Source organism: Lepeophtheirus salmonis, chromosome 5, assembly GCF_016086655.4.
Source record: "Lepeophtheirus salmonis chromosome 5, UVic_Lsal_1.4, whole genome shotgun sequence".
Lineage (NCBI taxonomy): Eukaryota > Metazoa > Arthropoda > Copepoda > Siphonostomatoida > Caligidae > Lepeophtheirus > Lepeophtheirus salmonis.
The window spans coordinates 28,020,922-28,041,463 of record NC_052135.2 but is presented as its reverse complement, the minus strand read 5'-3'; the positions used below and the strand labels follow the sequence as shown (position 1 = coordinate 28,041,463).

General features: G+C 32.5%; 2 protein-coding genes and 2 long non-coding RNA genes across 4 annotated transcripts; 1 reads left to right on the top strand and 3 right to left on the bottom strand.

Annotated features, from left to right (window-relative positions):
• Nucleotides 1-576: 576 nt before the first annotated feature.
• Nucleotides 577-2,866, bottom strand: LOC121117349 (uncharacterized). Its single transcript, XR_005864156.2, has 2 exons — nt 2,742-2,866; nt 577-2,661 (listed from the first exon to the last, which is right to left on the bottom strand). It is a non-coding gene; the product is annotated as an uncharacterized lncRNA (long non-coding RNA).
• Nucleotides 2,657-4,812, top strand: eIF2alpha (eukaryotic translation initiation factor 2 subunit alpha). The gene is made up of 3 exons (XM_040711754.2): nt 2,657-3,807; nt 3,870-4,289; nt 4,463-4,812. The coding sequence occupies exons 1-3, from the start codon at nt 3,499-3,501 to the stop codon at nt 4,748-4,750; spliced, it is 1,017 nt and encodes a 338-aa protein (XP_040567688.1). The 5' UTR covers nt 2,657-3,498; the 3' UTR covers nt 4,751-4,812.
• A 1,545-nt stretch (nt 4,813-6,357) lies between these two features.
• Nucleotides 6,358-10,173, bottom strand: LOC121117864 (zonadhesin). The gene is made up of 6 exons (XM_040712382.2): nt 8,167-10,173; nt 7,997-8,101; nt 7,299-7,449; nt 7,061-7,243; nt 6,859-6,995; nt 6,358-6,680 (listed from the first exon to the last, which is right to left on the bottom strand). The coding sequence occupies exons 1-6, from the start codon at nt 9,654-9,656 to the stop codon at nt 6,560-6,562; spliced, it is 2,187 nt and encodes a 728-aa protein (XP_040568316.1). The 5' UTR covers nt 9,657-10,173; the 3' UTR covers nt 6,358-6,559.
• A 3,618-nt stretch (nt 10,174-13,791) lies between these two features.
• LOC139905413 (uncharacterized) lies at nt 13,792-15,277 on the bottom strand. The gene is made up of 2 exons (XR_011780123.1): nt 14,324-15,277; nt 13,792-14,267 (listed from the first exon to the last, which is right to left on the bottom strand). It is a non-coding gene; the product is annotated as an uncharacterized lncRNA (long non-coding RNA).
• Nucleotides 15,278-20,542: the final 5,265 nt, after the last annotated feature.

Sequence of the window (20,542 nt, the reverse complement as noted above, 5' to 3'; positions counted from 1 at the left end):
GTGCTGAGCCGAAATACAGTTTAAACTCTACTACCGCCGTGTTTCTAGGCAACAAATAACCCTTATAATATTTTAAATTACAGCCAAGCCCACCATGCTGTGCAGGAGAACTGCTGGGCCCGAGGTCAGTTAAATTTCTCTGCCACTATTTCCCTGAGCATCGAGGAACCCGCATAATATCTCAAAATACACACCGGCTCTCAGATTGTGCAGGTGAAGTACTGGGCCTCAAGGTAGTTTAAACTGTCCCGACACTGCATTTCTAAGCACCAAGGACCCCTTCTAATTTACTAGAATACACCCTTTCCCATCCATTGTGTGCTGCTGGTCCCTAAGGCAAGTTAAATTCTTGCACCTCCACTTCCCTGAGCCTAAAAAAAAACCGTCTAATATCCAAAATATCCTCAGGTTGTATAAGTGTAAAAAATGCTATTTTAAGGTAGCCATGGCCTCGAAGACAAAAAAAAAAAAAAAATACTAGATCCGTTTCTGGATCCATAAGAAGCTACATTAAAATTTGAGAAAAATCCATCCATTGGTTCGGCCGTGATTGGAAGACAAAAATACACAGAAACATTTACGTTTAATATATAATAATATAGATAATGTCAAGGCAAGTTGGACTACATGAATATGTATATAGTCCTAGACTATAAATATATAAAATAATCCATTTGGTGATAATTAATATTATATTGAATATTTGGTTAAATCATAATTAAACTTGAAATGGGCCGATTTGCTTTTTTCCTCTTATTTTTTCACTCCCTCCAGTATTAAATTCTAATTGTGCATTTTGCAATTCAAATTCTGAACAACTTTCTTCACCTATTGTGAATCTAAGATGTCTCCAGTGATTTTCTTTGTTACGGATTATTTTTCCTCTTCATCCTCAATTCTATAAATGTGATATTCTTTCAATCTGAACAGCCGGATTGCTCAACAAAATTTCACAATTTTTCCCCATTTCCAGAATTATTATTCTTTCATAACTCCAACATCTCCAGGGTGATCATCATCACCATCAACACTTCTCAAACGAGTAAAAAAAATTCAAGCAATCTTGATTAGTTCTGGACATCAAACCAATTGTTGATTATTTCTACTGGACTACCATTTGAAAAGAAAAAGAAAACTGAGAGTAATTAATAATTACTTATTAGTAAATATTAAATAAGAATTAATTGATTGAGGGGTAGTATTGGTATTGAAATGAGGTATTATTTAATGTTATTTGTTAAGTCATAAGGAGTAGCTCTTGCTTCTCTACTTTAGGTATGAATGGTGAAAGCTTTGGCTACTGTATAACTCAAAATTTGTGCGGCCAATCTTACACGTTCCTCCATTGCAGTAAATGTGAAGAGGTTGAAGCTTAAAAACAATTTTAAATTTCCCGGAATCTTTCCTCAATAATTCCAGAAAATCAGTCTTAACAAGAGATACTAATGTTCCATCCTCTGTAAGAACCATAAACCTGTTGTCAAGTAAATGATTCCTACAGAGCTTGAGAAGATGAAAAATCAGGGGAAATGTAGACACCTCTGATGGAATCAAATGGATTGGTGAAGAAAAAGTTTCCTTAGTCAATTCCAAGTTCAGAACGAAGCGTGTGGTTCCCAAGATCACAAACAATTGCTATTATTTCAAAACTATTTATCTCCATTTTGATTATAAATATTATCAAGCGGCTTCTTGGCCAATCTGGTATCAAAATGGAACCAGATTGGCTGTTTCCATTTTTCAACTAATCATCTCATAATAACAACTTGAACTTTAGAGTGAGGCCCATAACTCTTAGTGTCTTCATGTCAATTATATATTTTTTCTTAATTTGACATTCATCAAAGCATAGAACAGAAAACTTGTATTGAAATGTTTTGGTCTTGATCATTTCTTGAAGGACTTTGATGCTATCCTCTTGAAATCCTGGATTCATTTTAAACTGTTTAAGCCATCTCTCTTGAGTTCAAATGCTTGACATTTGCATGATTTTCTTCTGTGTCAAATATTCAAAAGCAGGTCTACTCATTAATCTTATTATCAAGGCAGTAACAATATCTTCGTTTGAGTAATGAGCCAATTTTTGATTAGGTGTCAAAACTCTCTTAGTCTGAGCTGGAGTACATGTTTCATGTCATGAAGAGTCTTTTCAATTTTGCATTAGTTTTTTTCCTTCGCTTCAAGTCGCTCGTGTTTCTTTGTGAGAATGTTTACCTTTAGTTTTTGTTTAGATAGATCTGCTTTCGTTTTCTTAAATACTGGTTTGAGTATCAGTATTTTCCAGAAAAAGGGAATATTCTGTCTGTATCCTAACATCCTTATTCTTTTGCTTCGGGTCCTTTATGAATAAATTGGTCACCATTTGTTTGGTTTGCCCCCACATTTGCCCCGGCAACAAGGTGAAACAAAATCTCCATGGTGTTCACCTATTCATTATGATTTTTCGGGAACTTTTTATTACATTGATCCTAAGTCTTAGGAACAGTGGAAGTAGGAAGTTGCAGACTTGGTACTGTATCTGTTTTTACCCTCTTTCTTGAGTCAAACTGAGAAGCTCATGTTCTAGGTCCCTCTTGTAGCTTCCATGTTCTGAAGAAAATTGTGGTATATGCTATCAACAGGACTATTGCACATATTGTAGGACGATTTTTTTCTAAGGGACTAGTCTCAGGAGGTTCCATTTAAATAATGAATTATTCATATTAAAACTTTAATGAAAGATATTTTATATCGTTGGTTACCTTCTATCCATATATATTAGAATGCATTATCATTTAGATCCAAAGGATGTTTTATAATTATATTCTAGGTAAATAGTTTATTTAATTATTAGTAAAGTATCACTGTGATTTTTATCCCGTTTGTGACGTGATCTGCTGTTTTCTGGTTATTAGTGTTGATTAAAATGCCACGACCTTATTTATATGGTACTTGATTCGAACCAAATCAATAGAATTAAAGGATGATAGGATCACATTATTTTAATATAGTATTGTTATCAGAACATATTTATAACATCTAAAGTGTATTATAAATTTAATTCTAATTAAGTTTTAAAATAAACAGTTTGGGATGCATTTAAGTATGAACCATTTCTAAATTGAATTTCTGATTTCAAATTTAACGATGTCAATGGTAGATCAATCCAAAACTGTAATAAATAACATGCTCTGCTCTATCCTGCTTACTGCTATACACTTGAGTTTTGATATATAATGGAAGATACGGATTACTGTTTTGAATAGCAAAATCAGGTTCTAAATAATGAATAAATTAAGGAAAGCATAAAAGAGGTTGCACGAAGATAAAGAATCCTAATCCTGTGGCTGGATGTTAATAGAAGAAAAAAAGACTTATTAATTTCGTCACTGGTAGGAAAGAGGAGGTTGCGTGAAAAGGATGGGAAATTGCACGTTGTCCCATCCTTGACTCTCTCTGCTACACAAGCTTCAAATCCTCCACATCTTCAGAACCGTCTTGTCCTGTGAAAACAAGAAAATGACCCTATCTTGTCGATTTTACGAGACGAAATATCCTGAAACGGATGATGTGGTTATGGTAAATGTCCGATCTATCGCCGATATGGGTGCTTACGTTCATCTCCTGGAGTATAACAACATTGAGGGGATGATCCTTCTCAGTGAATTGTCAAGAAGGAGAATTCGTTCCATTAATAAACTTATTCGTGTGGGAAGAACCGAACCTGTTGTTGTTATTCGTGTAGACAAATTCAAGGGTTACATTGATTTGTCCAAGCGACGAGTGTCTGCGGAAGACATCGAGAGGTGCACTGAAACATTCTCCAAGGTAAAGATAAATCCTCTCACCATTATCTAAGTCATATCTCCTTTTTTTTCTTTTGTGTTAAGGCCAAAGCCGTTAATTCCATACTCCGTCATGTTGCTCACCTACTTGAATACGAGACAAATGAAGAACTTGAGGAACTCTATAAAAAAACTGCTTGGCATTTTGAAGCTAAATCCAATAAGAAAGGATCCAGTTACGACTATTTCAAACAATCCGTTGTTGACCCCTCACTCCTAGACGAATGTGACCTTGATGAGAAAACAAAGAAAATTCTTTTTGAAAATATTCAACAAAAGCTAACTCAACAAGCGGTCAAGATCCGTGCCGATGTTGAAGTCGCTTGCTATAGATATGAAGGCATTGATGCCATTAAAGAAGCTTTGAGAGCGGGCATGGCTTGTTCACAAGAAGATGTATCAATCAAAATTAACCTCATTGCCCCACCATTATATGTCATTACTACATCAACGCCTGAGAAAGTTGTAAGTATTTGAAACCTATGCTTCATCCCCCTCTAAAAGTATTTTTAGTCAATTCAATCTGTCCATAAGAAACAGTTTTAGTTATATCATAGGAAATGAAATTATAAAAATTTCAATACATATAATACCTAGTTCCAAGTATTAATCTTGTGCATTTATATTTTTTCTTCTAGGAAGGACTACGCGTAATGCAAGAAGCCTGCGACGCAATTAAGAGTAAAATAGGAGAATATGGTGGAAGTTTCAATATTCAAATGGCTCCCAAAGTTGTAACTGCTACTGACGAAGAGGACCTAGCTAAACAATTAGAAAGAGCTGAACGTGAAAACGCCGAGGTTTCTGGTGACGAGGATGAGGAAGAGGAAGTCGGTATGGGTGGAGGAAAAGGGATTGATGACGAAGATGATGATGAAGATGACCAGGATGATGAAGAGGACGAGGATAGTGATGATAAAGAATAAATCAATACTTTTTTATATTCATTTTGTAATATGTATTGAAATGAAAACACGCATTTTTCCTAGCTAATAAGGCTTTTACTTATTCATAGAGTGGATTTGAATAACTATTTACAAAAGACATAATAACTACCATCTCGACTAAATAAATGATGTCATACTAATGCCATTACTTATATACTCCATTTTCATGTATGTCTGTTTAAATTAACAATCATGAAGATAAATTAATCAAAATTCTTACAATTAAAATACGATAATATAAGGCAATTTGAAGCCTTATGATGATTAGAAACCGTGCAACTTTATATAGAAATCTTAACTTGCGCCCCAGATAAGCACTAAGTTATTAAGAGTACAAAGTAGGTACGAAGGTATTTGATATGATCGCAATTACAGCACGTGTTACAATTTTGAAATTCCTCCCCTTTTTACTACCTGTTAGCGTACTTTATATAAAGCCCCTCATACCAATATGTTGTGTACAAGTTGCTATATTCTACAAACTTTGACTAGTACAAGTTACAACTAAAAAAATAAGTAATAAAGCATTTCATATGAAAAATTTCCCGTCTATTTGTGATAAAGATGATAGAATACAATTATTGTACCTTTAATAGGTTGTTGATATATTTAATTGAGTAATATTGAACTTTTTTCATAAAAATTACAAATTAACTAATATTCTGTAGCCAAGGCCGGTTTTACCTTCAGTAGTGCTCAATGCAAAGATAAAAGGGTGAAAGACTTTTTTTTTTATAAATAATTTCGAATACACATTTTTTAGTAAATAAAGTGCAGGGTCTTATGTTTTTTATGAACTAGATTTCTTAATATTTACTTATTGCGAGGTGCCATTTTTATCATAAAGAGCGGTGTTTGGGGCAATGCCCCCTCTAAAACTGGTACTGTATGTATCACATATTAAGTTCAAATGCCACAGCTATATTAATTCTAAATATGTAATATATAAATAATTTCAATAGATTAAAATAACCGGAGTTGTAATTAAAGAAGGACTTCGAGACAAAAAAATCTCTGTGTACAAATTCCAGCTTTTACACAAAACATAAATAAAGTATGTTCCTTGTTTCTACAACTATATTATATTCTCTTGGAAAGGTTGTACGCAAAAGGTTGACTCTCTAACTTGTAAAAATATATATTGTGCTACTCATACATATAATGTTTTACATATTATCTGAAATTATTTCAGTTAATTTTGAAGCAGCTGAGAAATGTTACGACATTAAGTTACTGGATGGCATTTCTTAGTTTTGGATATTTTAAAACAGCCTTGACGTGTAGTTTTAAATAGGGTGTATATTTACGAATCATTCAAGTGTATCGTAATTTATATTGTGAGGAGTTGTGGATAATTGTGATCAATTATAATTAGAGAATTAGTAAGTCGAATTAGATTGAAAAAAAAAAATCTTAGCAGTCAGTCGTTATAGCTACATTAAAGTTTAACTTATATCCTTGGCGTAAACACATAATTACAGAGAAATATTTGTTTTAGTTATAACTAAAATCTAATCAAGGAGATAAAACAAATCCTTATACTGGAATTTTCTATCAAGTGAAAGTAACAATAAATAAATACATAATTTATTTGACTTCAATAAATGATTTTATTATATCGATAACTCGACCATAACCCATATAAACATAAGTTGATTTAGTTAGTAATTTTAAATTTGTTCTTTTCTAATTGATTATTTGAAGCTCTACTTCATAAATTCGAACTTTGAAGTATTATTAAGAGCTTTACTCAAAAATTGATTAAATTTTATAAGAATAACAGATGATCTAGTAAAATAAAGATTTCCTATATCTTGCTCCAATAACACTTTTTGTTCGACTTGAGGTTTGACGCCTTCGACCTATTGCTAAAACTTCAGGCTCTGAATTATCCACGAAATTGTTTTCGCTATTGATATAAAATAAATTTTCAATTTAGAAAAAATAGTAATAGAAAGCATATGAACTTATAATATAAACATTTAACCCAGTTTTTAATTATATTATATTAAAGCAAGAATGAGCAAACTTATTGGTTTGAAATATTTCGATAAAAAATACTTATCAAAATGCTTTAAAACACATACCTTCCCCCAATGACAACTGGTCTTCGATTTAAGGAACTAGAAATAGAAGTACCAGAGGCTGTATGGCCAATCACAAAAGGAGCTCTACTTTGAGGTTCAGGAGAACGAGGAGGATTAACACTTCCAATAACAACGATCTAATAATATTTTGTGTGGTTTTAAAAGAAAATTAAAGTAACTTCCCCCTCAATGAATATTTTACCTTTTTACACTCAACGTTAGGATCTCCAAAGTATTTTTCTGGACAGTCACAATAAAATCCAAGTGATCGTCCAGTTTTAGTACAGAGTGCTCCAATACCGCATGGACTGGGCTGACATGGATCTGGTTCAATTACACACTTTGTGTTATTGCAAATATATCCTTGATTACAATCTCGATCAATCTGAAAATATTTACATGTTGATATCTAATTAATATGCACTCACATATGTACTTACAACACATTCGGGGCCACACCTGATGAAAGGGTCTGGTTTTGGAATAAGCCCTAGTTTACAGTGGCATGTTGGATTACCATATGCATTTTCTTCACAGATAGCTCCATCCCCACAAGGAGAAGGATCACAAGGATCCGGTCTCACAATACATCTGAAAATAGTTTATTCACATAAATTTAATTTACATCTACATATTCCATTGAACTTCGTAGTTTAGGAATATACAGTACAAACTGAATCATTGCTAAATATGTATTGTAATTATGCATAAAAGTTACATTTTATAACTAACTAGTTGGTGACTATTTTTATATAATATTATTAAAAAAGGGGGAAACTAAAAGTGACGTAATTCAAGACAAACGTCTTATATTTTAGTGCATACTTCCCACCTTCACTTATGTTATGTTAGAAATCAACCCATGATGTTATATAATAACTTAGCATATGGGAATAACTTGTATGAAGGTGGATTTAATTATATTTGAATAGCAGTATATATTTTTTGAATAACAAAAGACTCGTCATAGACTAGGTACAATAAAACTGGATCATTTACAAAACTAATATCGAAATAGAAAGCAAATATTAAAAGTGAAAGTGTATATGTATTTGACTGCACATATAAGGTTGTTCGCACCTTTTCTTAGATAATAAAGGAAACGTATTTTACCCAAAGTTGAAAAGAAAGTACTTACGTCTGAGTTTTGCAAATGTATCCACTGTCACAATCTGAGTCAATTACGCATTCTGGTCCACAGCCAGTAATTGTATCTGGCTTAGGTACTAATCCCTTCTGACATCTAAAAATACCAAGACATATAATTATAATAGGTAAAGGATTTATATACTAGCATGGAATACTGACCTGCATATTGGATTGCCGCTAGTATTGACCATACACTCTGCACCTGGACCACAGGGAGAAGGATTACAAGGATCTGGCTTCTCAATGCATTTACCTGTTTGACAAATATATCCTCTATTGCAGTCAGGATCTCTTTTGCATTCTGGTCCGCATCCAGTGATGGTATCAGGCTTAGGTACAAGACCAAGCAAGCATTTGCAAATAGGATTACCATTGAAATTTGGGTAGCAAGAAGTTCCAGGTCCACAAGGAGATGGATCACATGGGTCAGGCTTTACTATACATTTAAAATCATTGCAAATATAACTTGATTGGCAGTCTGAATCTCTTTCACATTCATAACCACAACCAGTTATGGTATCTGGCTTAGGGATGAAATCAGAGAGGCAGTGACATACAGGATTGCCATTTATATTAGCCTTACATGAAGTGTTTGGTCCACAGGGAGAGGGAACACAAGGATCAGGTTTTTCAACACATTTAGAAGACTTGCAAATCAAACCAGAGTGACAATCTCTATCGGTTACACATTCAGGGCCACAACCTGTAATCGTATCAGGCTTTGGAATCAATCCTGCTCGACAATGGCAAACTGGGTTTCCATTATTACTTTTCTTACAAATAGTACCAGGGCCACATGGAGATGGTTCACAAGGATCTTGTTTTTGAGAGCATTTTTGATTCAAACAGACAAATCCTCCATGACATTCTGCATCAACAAAACATTCAGGCCCGCATCCAGTAATGGTATCAGGTTTGGGAACAAGTCCTTTATTGCATTGGCATACTGGATTTCCATTTTGATTTTCTCTGCATGTAGTTCCTGGACCACAAGGTGAGGGGTCACAAGGATCAGGTTTTTTTGTGCATCTTTGATTTATGCATACTTGGCCATTTCTGCAATCTGGATCAATTATACATTCTGGCCCACAACCAGCTATGGTATCTGGCTTAGGAACAAGACCAGATTGACATTGACATACAGGATTTCCATTTCCATTTTCTTTGCACGTAGTTCCTGGTCCACAAGGCGAGGGATTACAAGGATCCGGTCTGTTTGTGCATCTTTGGTTAATACAAACAAGTCCATTTCTGCACTCTGGATCAATAGTACACTCTGGCCCACAACCATTTATGGTATCTGGCTTAGGGATAAGACCAGGATTACAATGACATACTGGATTTCCATCAGCATTAGTTTTACAATTTGTTCCTGGACCACATGGTGATGGAGAGCAAGGATCTATAATAGTTCTAGTTTGTGGAAGGGTAAGAAGACAATGATTTCCACATCCATCAAAACAGCATGGAGCTGCACCAGGACAATCGATGTCTCTTACACCCACAGACCAGCAAGTGTGATATTCCTTCCCAGCACAGAGGAATCTACTTTTAGGAGCTACTGGAGGACATTTATTACCAATACTAACAGACTCTACAAATTGTATGTAGAGAAACCAAAGAAACCAGCCATTCATAGTTGAAGTCATGGTGGATTAGTTACTTCACCCTTCGATGTCAGATAAGTTGTTGTTTACTGAATTTTTTGATGTAATCTAATTGGATTTTTTTTCTTTCCTATGGTTGTTATTGCCGCGCTCTTCTTATTTTTTTTTTGTTTTTTTTGTGTGTACATTCATACAACATGTATGTAGATTTAACCTACACTTTTTTGGAACAACTATTCTTACTTACACTATTTTGAATTTTACATGGAAGAATTTATTTAAAAAAAGTGATGTTTATTATAAAACGACTTATTATTCAAGAAATTATATGGTTTATATATGTCATATTTCTAAAAATACAACAGGACTATTTGGATATTTAATCAATCATTTGATTGAAATATTTATGTTATGGTCTCTATTTAAATTATATGTTAGTGCAGAATTGTAATAAGTATACATATTAGAACCAAAATGAGTGGATCATTCCTCTGGCTACTTTGAGGAATACTAAATTGTGTTGTTTTAAGTGTGACTAGTTAGGTAATATATATTCAACAACTTTATTATGGAATAATGACACCCACACCAAAATATTTTATTTTCATTACGTAAGGGAAAAATGTTTTCTTACGAAAAAAGAAAACAATAAAATACTCATTTGTGAGTTGGACCAGAAAGCAAAGTACCGCATTGGTCTAAATAAAACTATATAATAATGCGTGGGTAGTTAAAGGGTGTATGTGTACCACATGTGTTAAGTATATACATGAAGTAAAAATCACAAAATACTTTATACGAAATTTCAAAACAAGTAATTAAAATTCAGTGAATTGCACCTTGCACAATTTTTTTTCGTTTAAAATGCAATCCTTTAAATGTATGAGCTCTTTAATTTTTTTTAGTAGAAGTATATATCGGTCTATTAATGTTGAGTCATTCAAAATCCAAGGTGGTGGAATGGGAACGTGTTGCTCAGATTCTGCATTCTGATTTGCTGAACTGAGTGACGACACAGATATATTAGTCACTCTAAATATAAACAATAATACAACAACGTGAGTTGAGACATTATAGATCCCATTCACTCAGCAATATCAAACCCCAAATTTGGCAATGTCTTTTGTATCTACTTTTGTAACCTCCTTTACTTTGTGCTGCTTCTATAGTCTTGTTTGCATCGAGGTTGTCATTCGAGGCGCTATCTGCTCCTACGATTTCCTTCTTGTGTGAAACTACATTTTCGGCAAATAATGGTCAAATTTCGTAGGTTAATTAATGCCAAAAAATAGTCTTTCCAATATTATTGATTGGAAAAATGGGCAGGCATGGATTTAAATTAATTCATTGGCTTGATTTATTACTTTTCAATGTAAATTATTTGTATTCTTTTTTCCGTGAAATCGAATTACAACAACCTCCTGAATCACTACAGTCAAACAAAAAAAGTCATAGTAGTACTATATGTGTCGTGGCCTCTTTTCCATTGCCAGGCTATACATCATATTACAGTTTTCCAAAGGATTCTGCATTGCTCCGAAATGGGGTGAAGGGCTGCAAAATAAAAGACAAGCTTAATCCAAAAACATCTCTCATCTGCAATCACCATTTCAAGAAATAAGAACAAATAAGAAATTGTATTCCTGTTCTTTTGGAAACGGACCATAAGTATTATTAAATTGTGTATTTATCAAAAAGAAGAAATTGTTGAAATATTCATGATGTATCAAGGGAGAAGACGGAATCGACGGTGGACAACAAAATACATAGGGTATTTTTGTTTTAGCAAGGTAACGCCGTGCCCTCAAATGCATGTTAATGATTTTTGATGAAATCATATATTCTATTTAATTCAAAGGTAAGTTCAATAAACTTTTATATTTTTTCTCAGAGAATTCCCGTTTTGAAAACAAAATATTTAAAAAAAAATATTGAGAAGATTGCTCATACATCATTTTTTTTACTCCATGAAGAAAACGGGCCCACAGTATCGTATAGATTTTGAATGAGAATTGATAGTAATACTTGAGATAGGGATTCAGCAAACATTGAATATTCCTTAAATGCTCGATATAGTCACGGTGTAATTTTCATAATTTAAAAAAAAGTACTAATTTATTAGTGCGTGATTAGTTTCCATCACACGTAAATATTCAAATAATAAGTAATTTTAATAGATCAAAATGAAATGATAATTTAAAGTTGTAATAAAATTAGGTACTATTTAAGCTAAAAATTGTAACTTGCACAATCTATTTATACAAGTTACAATTTGTACACGACATATAAATTATAATTTATTATTTTGAGTACATGTTGCAATTAAAAAATTAGATGGATAATTTAAATGAAGAATTCAGAATACTTTTGGTTAGAATAATGCATAATTATATATTAATATAATTTATTTGAGCTCATTTTTGGAGACAAAATTAAGGTTATAAAACAATAAAATAGCTAGACTAGACGACGTCGTTCAGACAAACTCCAAAAAAAGAAAAGAAGGGGAAAGTACATAAAAAGATCTACAAATTTGCAGGTTTGTACAGAAAATTTACTTAAAAGTAACAATTTAGAATTAACCACATTTTTAATGTCCCATACATTTGAATTGTATCACGTGTAGTTCAAAAAGTCAGTAACGGTACGAATTGGGTTTAGCGGTTTACTTTGAGAACATTAAGTAACTTTTTCACTAAATATTTATTTTTTGTATGTTTATGAATAATATTTTTTATAAAAGAACTGAAGTCGAGTTCATATTTTCTTAGTCAAGTTCAAGTTTTCAGTATCCATCCCGGTTCCATTAGAAAAGGCACGAGTCTGGACTCGAGCACTGGTTTATACATATTTCCATTCCTAGGGCAAGCATAAAAAATTGAGTTAGGACTGGAGATTGACATCATGTTGAACAAACCAGTAAACTATTGGAAACTGTTAGAGCCCAAGTATTTTTTTTTTTTTTTAGAAGTCGAAACAGTTTAAATTAGATCAGAGTCCGAGGAGCGATGAGACTTACTTCAAATATTTAACAAAGGTGGGGCACAGAGAGTAATTAACTTTTTAAAATCTAAATTAAAAGAGTTATTAGGCGATGACGAACAAAGTAAATACTCATAGAGTTATACAAGAACGTTATGTAAAAATAAATGACATCTCGCAGGTGTTTAGGTCAACTCATTGTTTTACAACCGTATACAATAAAGTTGGAGTTGAGTTCTCATCTTTAAAAAAAAAAAAATTGGAAAGTACATTATATAAAATAAAAAATAATGAATTTGACTTTAGATTAGGTTTAGAAACGAGTGCGTGTAGCTAAATCTCCGCCAGGAAGAAGATTAAGTACTCCTAGGATAATCATGAAATATTAGTTATTTTTTCTCAAGTTGTTATTATTACTTTTTTATTCTGGAGGAGAGAACATCCAAGTATTTTTTTTTGACGTAAGAAATTGCATTATTAATTCAAGAAAATGCTATCTTGAGATTTAAAGTTGATAATTTTATTACATAAAATTGCCAAATTTCCAATAAATCTTGATGAAATTTGGAATAAAAAAGACTTTACATTTGCATTGAATACTACTTGATGCAAATGATAAATACTGTTATTTGAATTGAATCAAAGTAATTTGTACTATAAATCCCTAAACATGGCTAGATTTGTACTTACTTTTTATCGATTAGGGACGAGAAAAGCAGGATAATTAGAGAAAAATATCTATATATAATAGTTAATTTTTAACTACAATATGGAGATGAGATTTTATAAGGATCTAATAACATATTTTTAATATAACTTAAGGTCTGATCACTGATATATACAGTGCCGTATGTCAGGAAGATTTTTCGGTCCGCTTTACAAGGGTGAACGGTTGATTTTCAGTGGTGAACATGGGATATTTAAACAGGGCAAATGCTACAACATAGATTAAATCTTGCAAGAATATCGTCCAATGGACTGTCTGACCATTATTTTATTCAGGCAAACATTGGGAAAAATAAAAGGAAAAGGAAAAACTCTAGACGGAAAGTCAATGCCGAACTATTAATAAAGGAAGGAGTATAATGGAGTATAAAATGCACGGTGCAAGAATGAGAGAAAATTTTTGAACTATACAATTAAGTCAAACAATTTAAACCTCCTTAAATATTTTTAAAATAATAACGGATGAAGATAATGAACAAGATTATAATATACCATGAAACGGTTACATCGACAGAAAATAAATTATGTTCACAAGTCTTGATGTTCTTAACTCGCATGTATACGTGGTGATGTGTTTGAAAAAAATGAAGAAAGAAATGCATGTGTTCTTTATTATGATTAGAAGAAGAAGTTTTTCCTCTCTTTCCTTGACGCAAAGGTGTCAATCAAACTGTCCATGTCTTCATGGAGCACCTTGTCCACCATCATCCTGTCCATATTCAAGAGGGTGAGGAAGGAGAGCCTCTCCTGGTCCATGGTGGTCCTCATGTGGTTCTTGAGCCTTCTGAGACAGGAGAATGACCGCTCCGCCTCACAGCTGCTGATGGCCATTGAGGCCAGGATAACGATCAACTTGTATAGCTCCGGCATCAGGCGGAACACTCCCGAGCTTATTAACTCTGCAGCAATTTGTGACGAAACCATGTCTTCTGTGTCAATATCTGCCTAGAGAAACATAAATTTTGAACATATAATGCAAAGTGAAACATTATAATATTAACCTTGAATTGCTGGAAGATTGCATGGTCTGACTGGAGCTGCTCGAGTTCAAGTCTGTAGTGCTTGGCGACACGCTCAATGACACAGATCTCCACTTCACTGTCATTGACGATAGCAATGAGATCCATTGTGATGTTTGTATCGTCGGGGCAAATCTGCTCTCAAGCTCTAATACAATCTTATTGATTGCAACATCGAAATGTGTTTCACGGATGTAGGATTCAGTTGTTCCTTTCCACTTTATTCTCCTTGGAATCTTCGCCTCCTTGAATTCCAAATCAATTGAGTCCTCCTGATCAAATACTGATTTCATCTCAGACGACTTCAACTCAGCAAGTTTCCAGATTGATTCAAAGATTTTCTCATTCTTAAGATCTTCAAGAGTCCTAATCCCTAGGTTGACGTGTTTCCGGGCCTTTGTTAGGTCAACCTTTCTGCCTTGAAGTTCATCTGACAAGCTAGATGTGTGTCTGAGGAGTGTCTTCAACAGTTCAATGCCGAAAACAAATTCGTGACTAAAGATGCTGTTGAGTAGAGAAGTTGCTGTTGAACTCGACAATGTATCTTTATCTTTTCTCATTATTATGAGGGTCTTCATGATTCTGACCATCCCTAGAGATACAGCGTGTACAGCATCGTAGCGGAGACCCCCAAAACGGGCCTAAATATGATATTTAGCAAAAAGCTTGAGTAGATAAAGCTCTCCAAGAAAGTACATTAGTTAGAGATTTATGTACTGCCTGGCTCATCATTTCATATTAACTACGTGTGATTGTGGAGGAGAGTAACACTAAAGATTTCTTGATTGTTATTTTCTATATTATTAAAGCAACTTTTGTTTGTTCAACGACACCGAATAACTTCAAGTAATGCCGGGTATATAATATGATATCTGCAGTAAATATATATATATATATATAATAGAGTTTTTGTCAGTCTGTTTGTGACTAAGACAGGCTTTTTTGAGGGGGGCGGGAATATAAGGGGGCTCATACTATACCTAAAACACAAAAACTGTTTTTGGAGCTCAAGGAAATTAGATAGGAGGTTATGGTTATAAATCAAAAAGTGACGGTCGTCTGAAACAACAACTTAATTAATAAGGACGTTTTCTAAATTTATACAAAATCAAAAAAGTTGAAGGCAAAAAAGAAATTATTATTTATACATGAGTTGAGTAAGAATGAGATTTATTTTGATTTTTCTTTTATTAAATCCATACGATTAATTGATTACATAGTTATTTGGCTGTTTTTAAATAATTTTGTTTGTGAACCCACACTTCTAAGGGCATCATGCTCTTTTACAATATTATATTTAATAAAAATATTACATATTCTTAGTATGAGATTAAAATAATGAAGAACAAATTAATTATTATATGTTATTTCTATTTTAAATGAAGGCGTTTAAAGGTGTGTTTAACTTAATGTCTCATTTCGTCTATTCATGCCAGTGTTTGTTCAAGTTAAACCGTTATATTTTTTCCATTAAGACAACTATGGAGGAGACTATGTATGATAAACTGTTATGTATTAAAGAAAAAATCAAACTGTTGTATGTTTATTATCACTTTTTTTTAAGGAATAGAGGAGGATGAATTGTTATTGGAGAGCACAAAATTTTTAGCAAGGAATTGAAGACAAGGATGGAATTTATCTCTGAGAGCATAATCCAAAACTAATATCGTTTTTTTTCTCAAAAATATCTGAGATTATAGTAATTCGGGACTCTTATCGTTTAGAGTAATTTTCACCATTAATCGTTAAGACAATCACCAAATGCAAAGTAATCTTTGAAATTTTTATATAAAAGTGTTTTTATTGATTCTGTATTTTTTTATGAACAAGAGATATTTTCTTTTAAACGCTGAAAAATGATGAAAAAGACACTCTTCTTTGAACCTTTATAACTTGTTTTAACTTCCATAGTGATAAATGATAAGAAATATCATTTTAAACAATGCAATATTTTTTTTTTAAACATATTCAAAAAATATGTATTTCCAAGAATTTTTGTTCGATTTTTAATTTTTGTGTAATCCTATTTTTTATTGGGGTGCACCATAGAGATAAAATATCTATATATATGTTTATATATGAAAATTGATTGGTTTAATTTTAATCATCACCTGTTAACCTGTGAACTATTCCTTACAATGATTGAATAGTTTTATAGGAACTGGTCACGTTATGTGAGGTACTAGTATCGTAGCAAATACTCATATAATTTGAAACAATAATTATGACTGAAAACATAATGAAATGTGAAAAATCCAAATTCAAAGCAAATTTTATATCTAGTGTTGTTAAAAATTGGAGTCGTGGTGAAAGAGCGAATTTGATTGGTCGAAAGAGATTATATAAAAAAGGAAAAAAAGTTGGCACCCTTGCATATTGTAAATAACTTCTCAATATTGTTATTGTACTGATCGTCAACAAAGGAACTTCCCCCTGCTGCTCTCTCAGTTAAAGTTATATCCTAAACGATACTCTTTTAATTGGGTGGAATAGATATTCATTTCTTTATCAGGTATATTCGGAGTCAGCTCTTCGGTTTCTTCAATTTGGTTGACATGTCTTAAGAATCGTATATTCCTCCAATATACCTTTCACGTCGTTATCTTTACTGTATCATGCAACCTTTCTTTCAAAAAGAAAGAGAAAAAAAAAGGCCTGAAACCATCTGGTAGTTAGACAAATAAGTCAATCACACCAACTGGTATTTATTTCTTAAGTATAATTAGACTACCATTTTCAAATTACTCTACAATTTTTAAAATGAATTACATATAAAAAAAATATTGCGTTAAAATATACTACCTGCAATTTGATTGATTTTTATGTAATCTGAGTGAAATCTCTTCTGAAATAAAAAGACACGTCATGGGAGATAGTCGATAAAGGAGGCAGTTATATTGAATAATTCATAATATATGGAATAAAATTTAATAAATTTTCTAAAATATTTAGAAAGAGTGTTTTTCTCTACGATCAATATATCACTCAATAAATAAAATTTAAAAAGGTTTAAAACTGATGGTCACCCCTGTATATAACTAGTGATGAATATCCGGCGTATTTTTTAGCTTTAGTTTTTTTTTCTTTTTTAATTAAATGGTAACTAAATAAATTTGATCAAAGTTATGATTTTTTATTATTACATTGGATATTTTCCTAATTGTAAGACAAATATTGCAATATTTGTCTTACTCTCTGTCAATGTGAGTCAAAAATCTCATAATATATATAAAGTAACATCTTGCAGAACAGTTCTTACCAAAATATGTTCTTTTCGACGGAAAAATTAAATAAGAAGTCACGCAACTTGTATATAGTATATCGGAGACCACGAGAGGACACAGTATACCACTTCTTATTATGTAGATGAAAGTAATATCATAAATTATAATTAAAGATAATTTTCAGTTACATTGTTTTAATATATATTTGAATTTCTTGTTTAACTAGCAGAGATGGAGAAAAGCCAGTATTTTAAGTCCTAATAGACACCAAACTTTTTGTTATCGAATCTTAAGTCTTTTCATGAGTCCAGGACAGGAGTACCGGAACCATTTCAAAGTGGGTGGTGGTGGAAGGGGAGGTCAAATATTATATAATTATGCAATTATGCAACACCATAACCTTACAACTTTTCATCGTTATTGTTCTTCATAAATTAAGAGGGATATTGCTACCTCCTATTTCGTTGATGCCGTATAAATGATTTGTATATACAATACATATTTATAAATAATAAAATTAACAGTCCATTCAAATCTTATATAACTCATCGTTAATATTATGTTACTTAGCCTAACTTGAATTGTGTTTTTCCCCTATTAATTTGTACATTTAAAAATGAAAAAATTGCAATTTGTTAAAAATGGTCGGAAGTATTATATTTCGAGTCCAAGTTTCAGTTTATGGTAATTAATAGTTACTAATCATATATAGATTAAAGCAGATAATTTAATATTTTGGAAGAAAAGGGAACTTAAAGTGATATGCACATAATTTAAGTGGACTATGTTATGGAATACAAGTACAATACTTTTTTGTTCTGCACTTAATTTGCACTATGCACATTTTACATATTAGATGCTGCATAGATTTGAATAATATATTTCAAAATTCTTCATTGATTCTCAATTAAACTGATGGAAACATCTTTTGTGTTTTGTATATAGTTGATAATTTTTTTAATTCACTTAAATAAGAGTATGGCAATGCAAAACGTGGACTTGAGAGATGGATTTAGAATTATATCAGTAATTTTATGTTTTCAATAATAGACAAAAAAAATAATGTTTACAAAAAATGTAGACAAGGTTTGGCAAAATTTTTTTTACTCAATATTATAAATCAAAGTCTTTACAAGTCACCTGAAGGACATGCAGGAGTTGATGACAATCTGATCTGACAAGTGTTACTATTTAACCATTCACTAAGTACACATTTGGTTATGAGCTCCTGTTGGTTTCTGTGTCCAAAGTGCCGCATATAGAAAAGTCCAGTAGGCTCAAATCTGGTGAGGAAGGGGCCATATCTCTTTACCCATTTGCCTTGATACATGTGAGGATTTTTTTGCACCTTTCGAGCCTCCTGGCTTTCACACCCTCTGTCATAAAGTAGTGTGGGGTCCTTGTGAAAGAAACTAATCCCAAGTTGAGCTTTATGGGCTATTGCGATGGTCCTATGAGCCAAAGATAATCTGTTTGTGAGACGATTCATCGACTTGGTGGTATCTTCCCTTATATTCTTCTCCAAACTTAATAAGAACTTCGTACCCATCTTTAAATTAAGCCCTCTACTTCCTGACATTTTGGAGAGGTCTTCTCTATTCTTTGATCTTGGCTAATTTAAAAACTAGGCTCCTAGAACACTTAAAAAACTCCGTAATCTTTATTACTTCAACTTCAGTATCTAGAAGATCTGAGATCCGTTGCGTTTTTGCTTGTTGCTCACTCACGATGATGAAAAATTAAATGATTAATATAGTTTGTTTATGTAAAAAGATCAGCAGATACAGAATATTAAAAAATTAATCACTAAACCTTTTCATAGTAATGAGAAAATAAACATTAATAAACAGTGTACGTTTTGATGCCCTACTCCAGGGGTTCCCAAAGTGAGGATCGCGAGATACAGATATGGGTTAGCAAAATGCATTCCGAAAAACAAATCCAATTATTTATAATTTTTTTTTGTAGTATATATATACATTAGCTAAGGGTTACCCGGCGTTACTCGGTCTAAGAAGGGAGAAAAATGACATTTGATGAAAAAATGGAAAAAAATGAGAGAAAAAATTGAAATTTTTTTCAGAAAATGACAGATATTTCAGTTAGATATCAATTTATATTTGCCAAATTTATATGCTAATGAATCTTTAGAAAAATTTCCACAAACTTTATTTAATTTACTAATTCCATAATCCATTGAATTTTTTTTTCTTTTTTTCATCTGAAATAAACGAAATTGCAATTTTTTTTTTGGCCCATAACTTTTTTGATTTTGAATAAATTTAGAAAACGTAGTAATTCGTATAGTTTTTTCGAAACGCCAATCACTTATTTATAAATAACTCAAACCCCTATCTGGTCTCCTTGAGCTGGAAAACCCAGTTCTTTTGGGCCCCCCTTTATATAACCTCCCCCAAAATCACCATCCCCGTCGTAGCCTGGTCCCAGCTCAAAAGAGGGACCCATGCAAAATTTCAGCCTCGTAAGTTCAATGGTCTGGACACACACAAAATCTCTCTTTTGTATACATATATGAGTTGATATTAGAATAAAACCATGGAATTCTAGCTGAGCGTTGAGTTGTTGTATTGATATAAAGTATCAGCCTAAAGAAAAGACAGGAGACATAGCAGCAGTTTAGTAAAACATATTGTTCCGGTACAACCCCTTCTCAAAATAAGAGTCACTAAATAAAATAGCTTATACATTTCCCATCAGTTTTTTCTTTCTTTTTTCCTACACAAAAAACAAACAAACAAAAAAAACATTTCCTATTTTTATCTTACGACACAGTAAGCGACAGTTCAATTTACAGCAGCACCAGTCACACAGTAACTTTCCAAAACTCTTTTGGAAACATCTGAGAATTATTGACAGTTGCAATGAAACGTTTGTTATACCAATTAAATCGAAGAGGCCACAGAAACAGGACAGGCTAGCAGAGAAGGAGATACTCTGTGGGCCTGACAAGCTAGCA

Bases quoted from the DNA above. Each gene is read 5' to 3' on its own strand.
- LOC121117864 (XM_040712382.2), bottom strand. From the start codon at position 9,656: ATGACTTCAACTATGAATGGCTGGTTTCTTTGGTTTCTCTACATACAA. The intron at 7,450-7,996 runs GTAAGTACTTTC...AACTATTTTCAG, and splicing joins TACATTTGCAAAACTCAGAC to ATGTATTGTGAGACCGGATC. The intron at 6,996-7,060 runs GTAAAATATTCA...AAATATTATTAG, and splicing joins CTAACGTTGAGTGTAAAAAG to ATCGTTGTTATTGGAAGTGT.
- eIF2alpha (XM_040711754.2), top strand. From the start codon at position 3,499: ATGACCCTATCTTGTCGATTTTACGAGACGAAATATCCTGAAACGGAT. The intron at 3,808-3,869 runs GTAAAGATAAAT...TTTTGTGTTAAG, and splicing joins GCACTGAAACATTCTCCAAG to GCCAAAGCCGTTAATTCCAT. The intron at 4,290-4,462 runs GTAAGTATTTGA...TTTTTCTTCTAG, and splicing joins CATCAACGCCTGAGAAAGTT to GAAGGACTACGCGTAATGCA.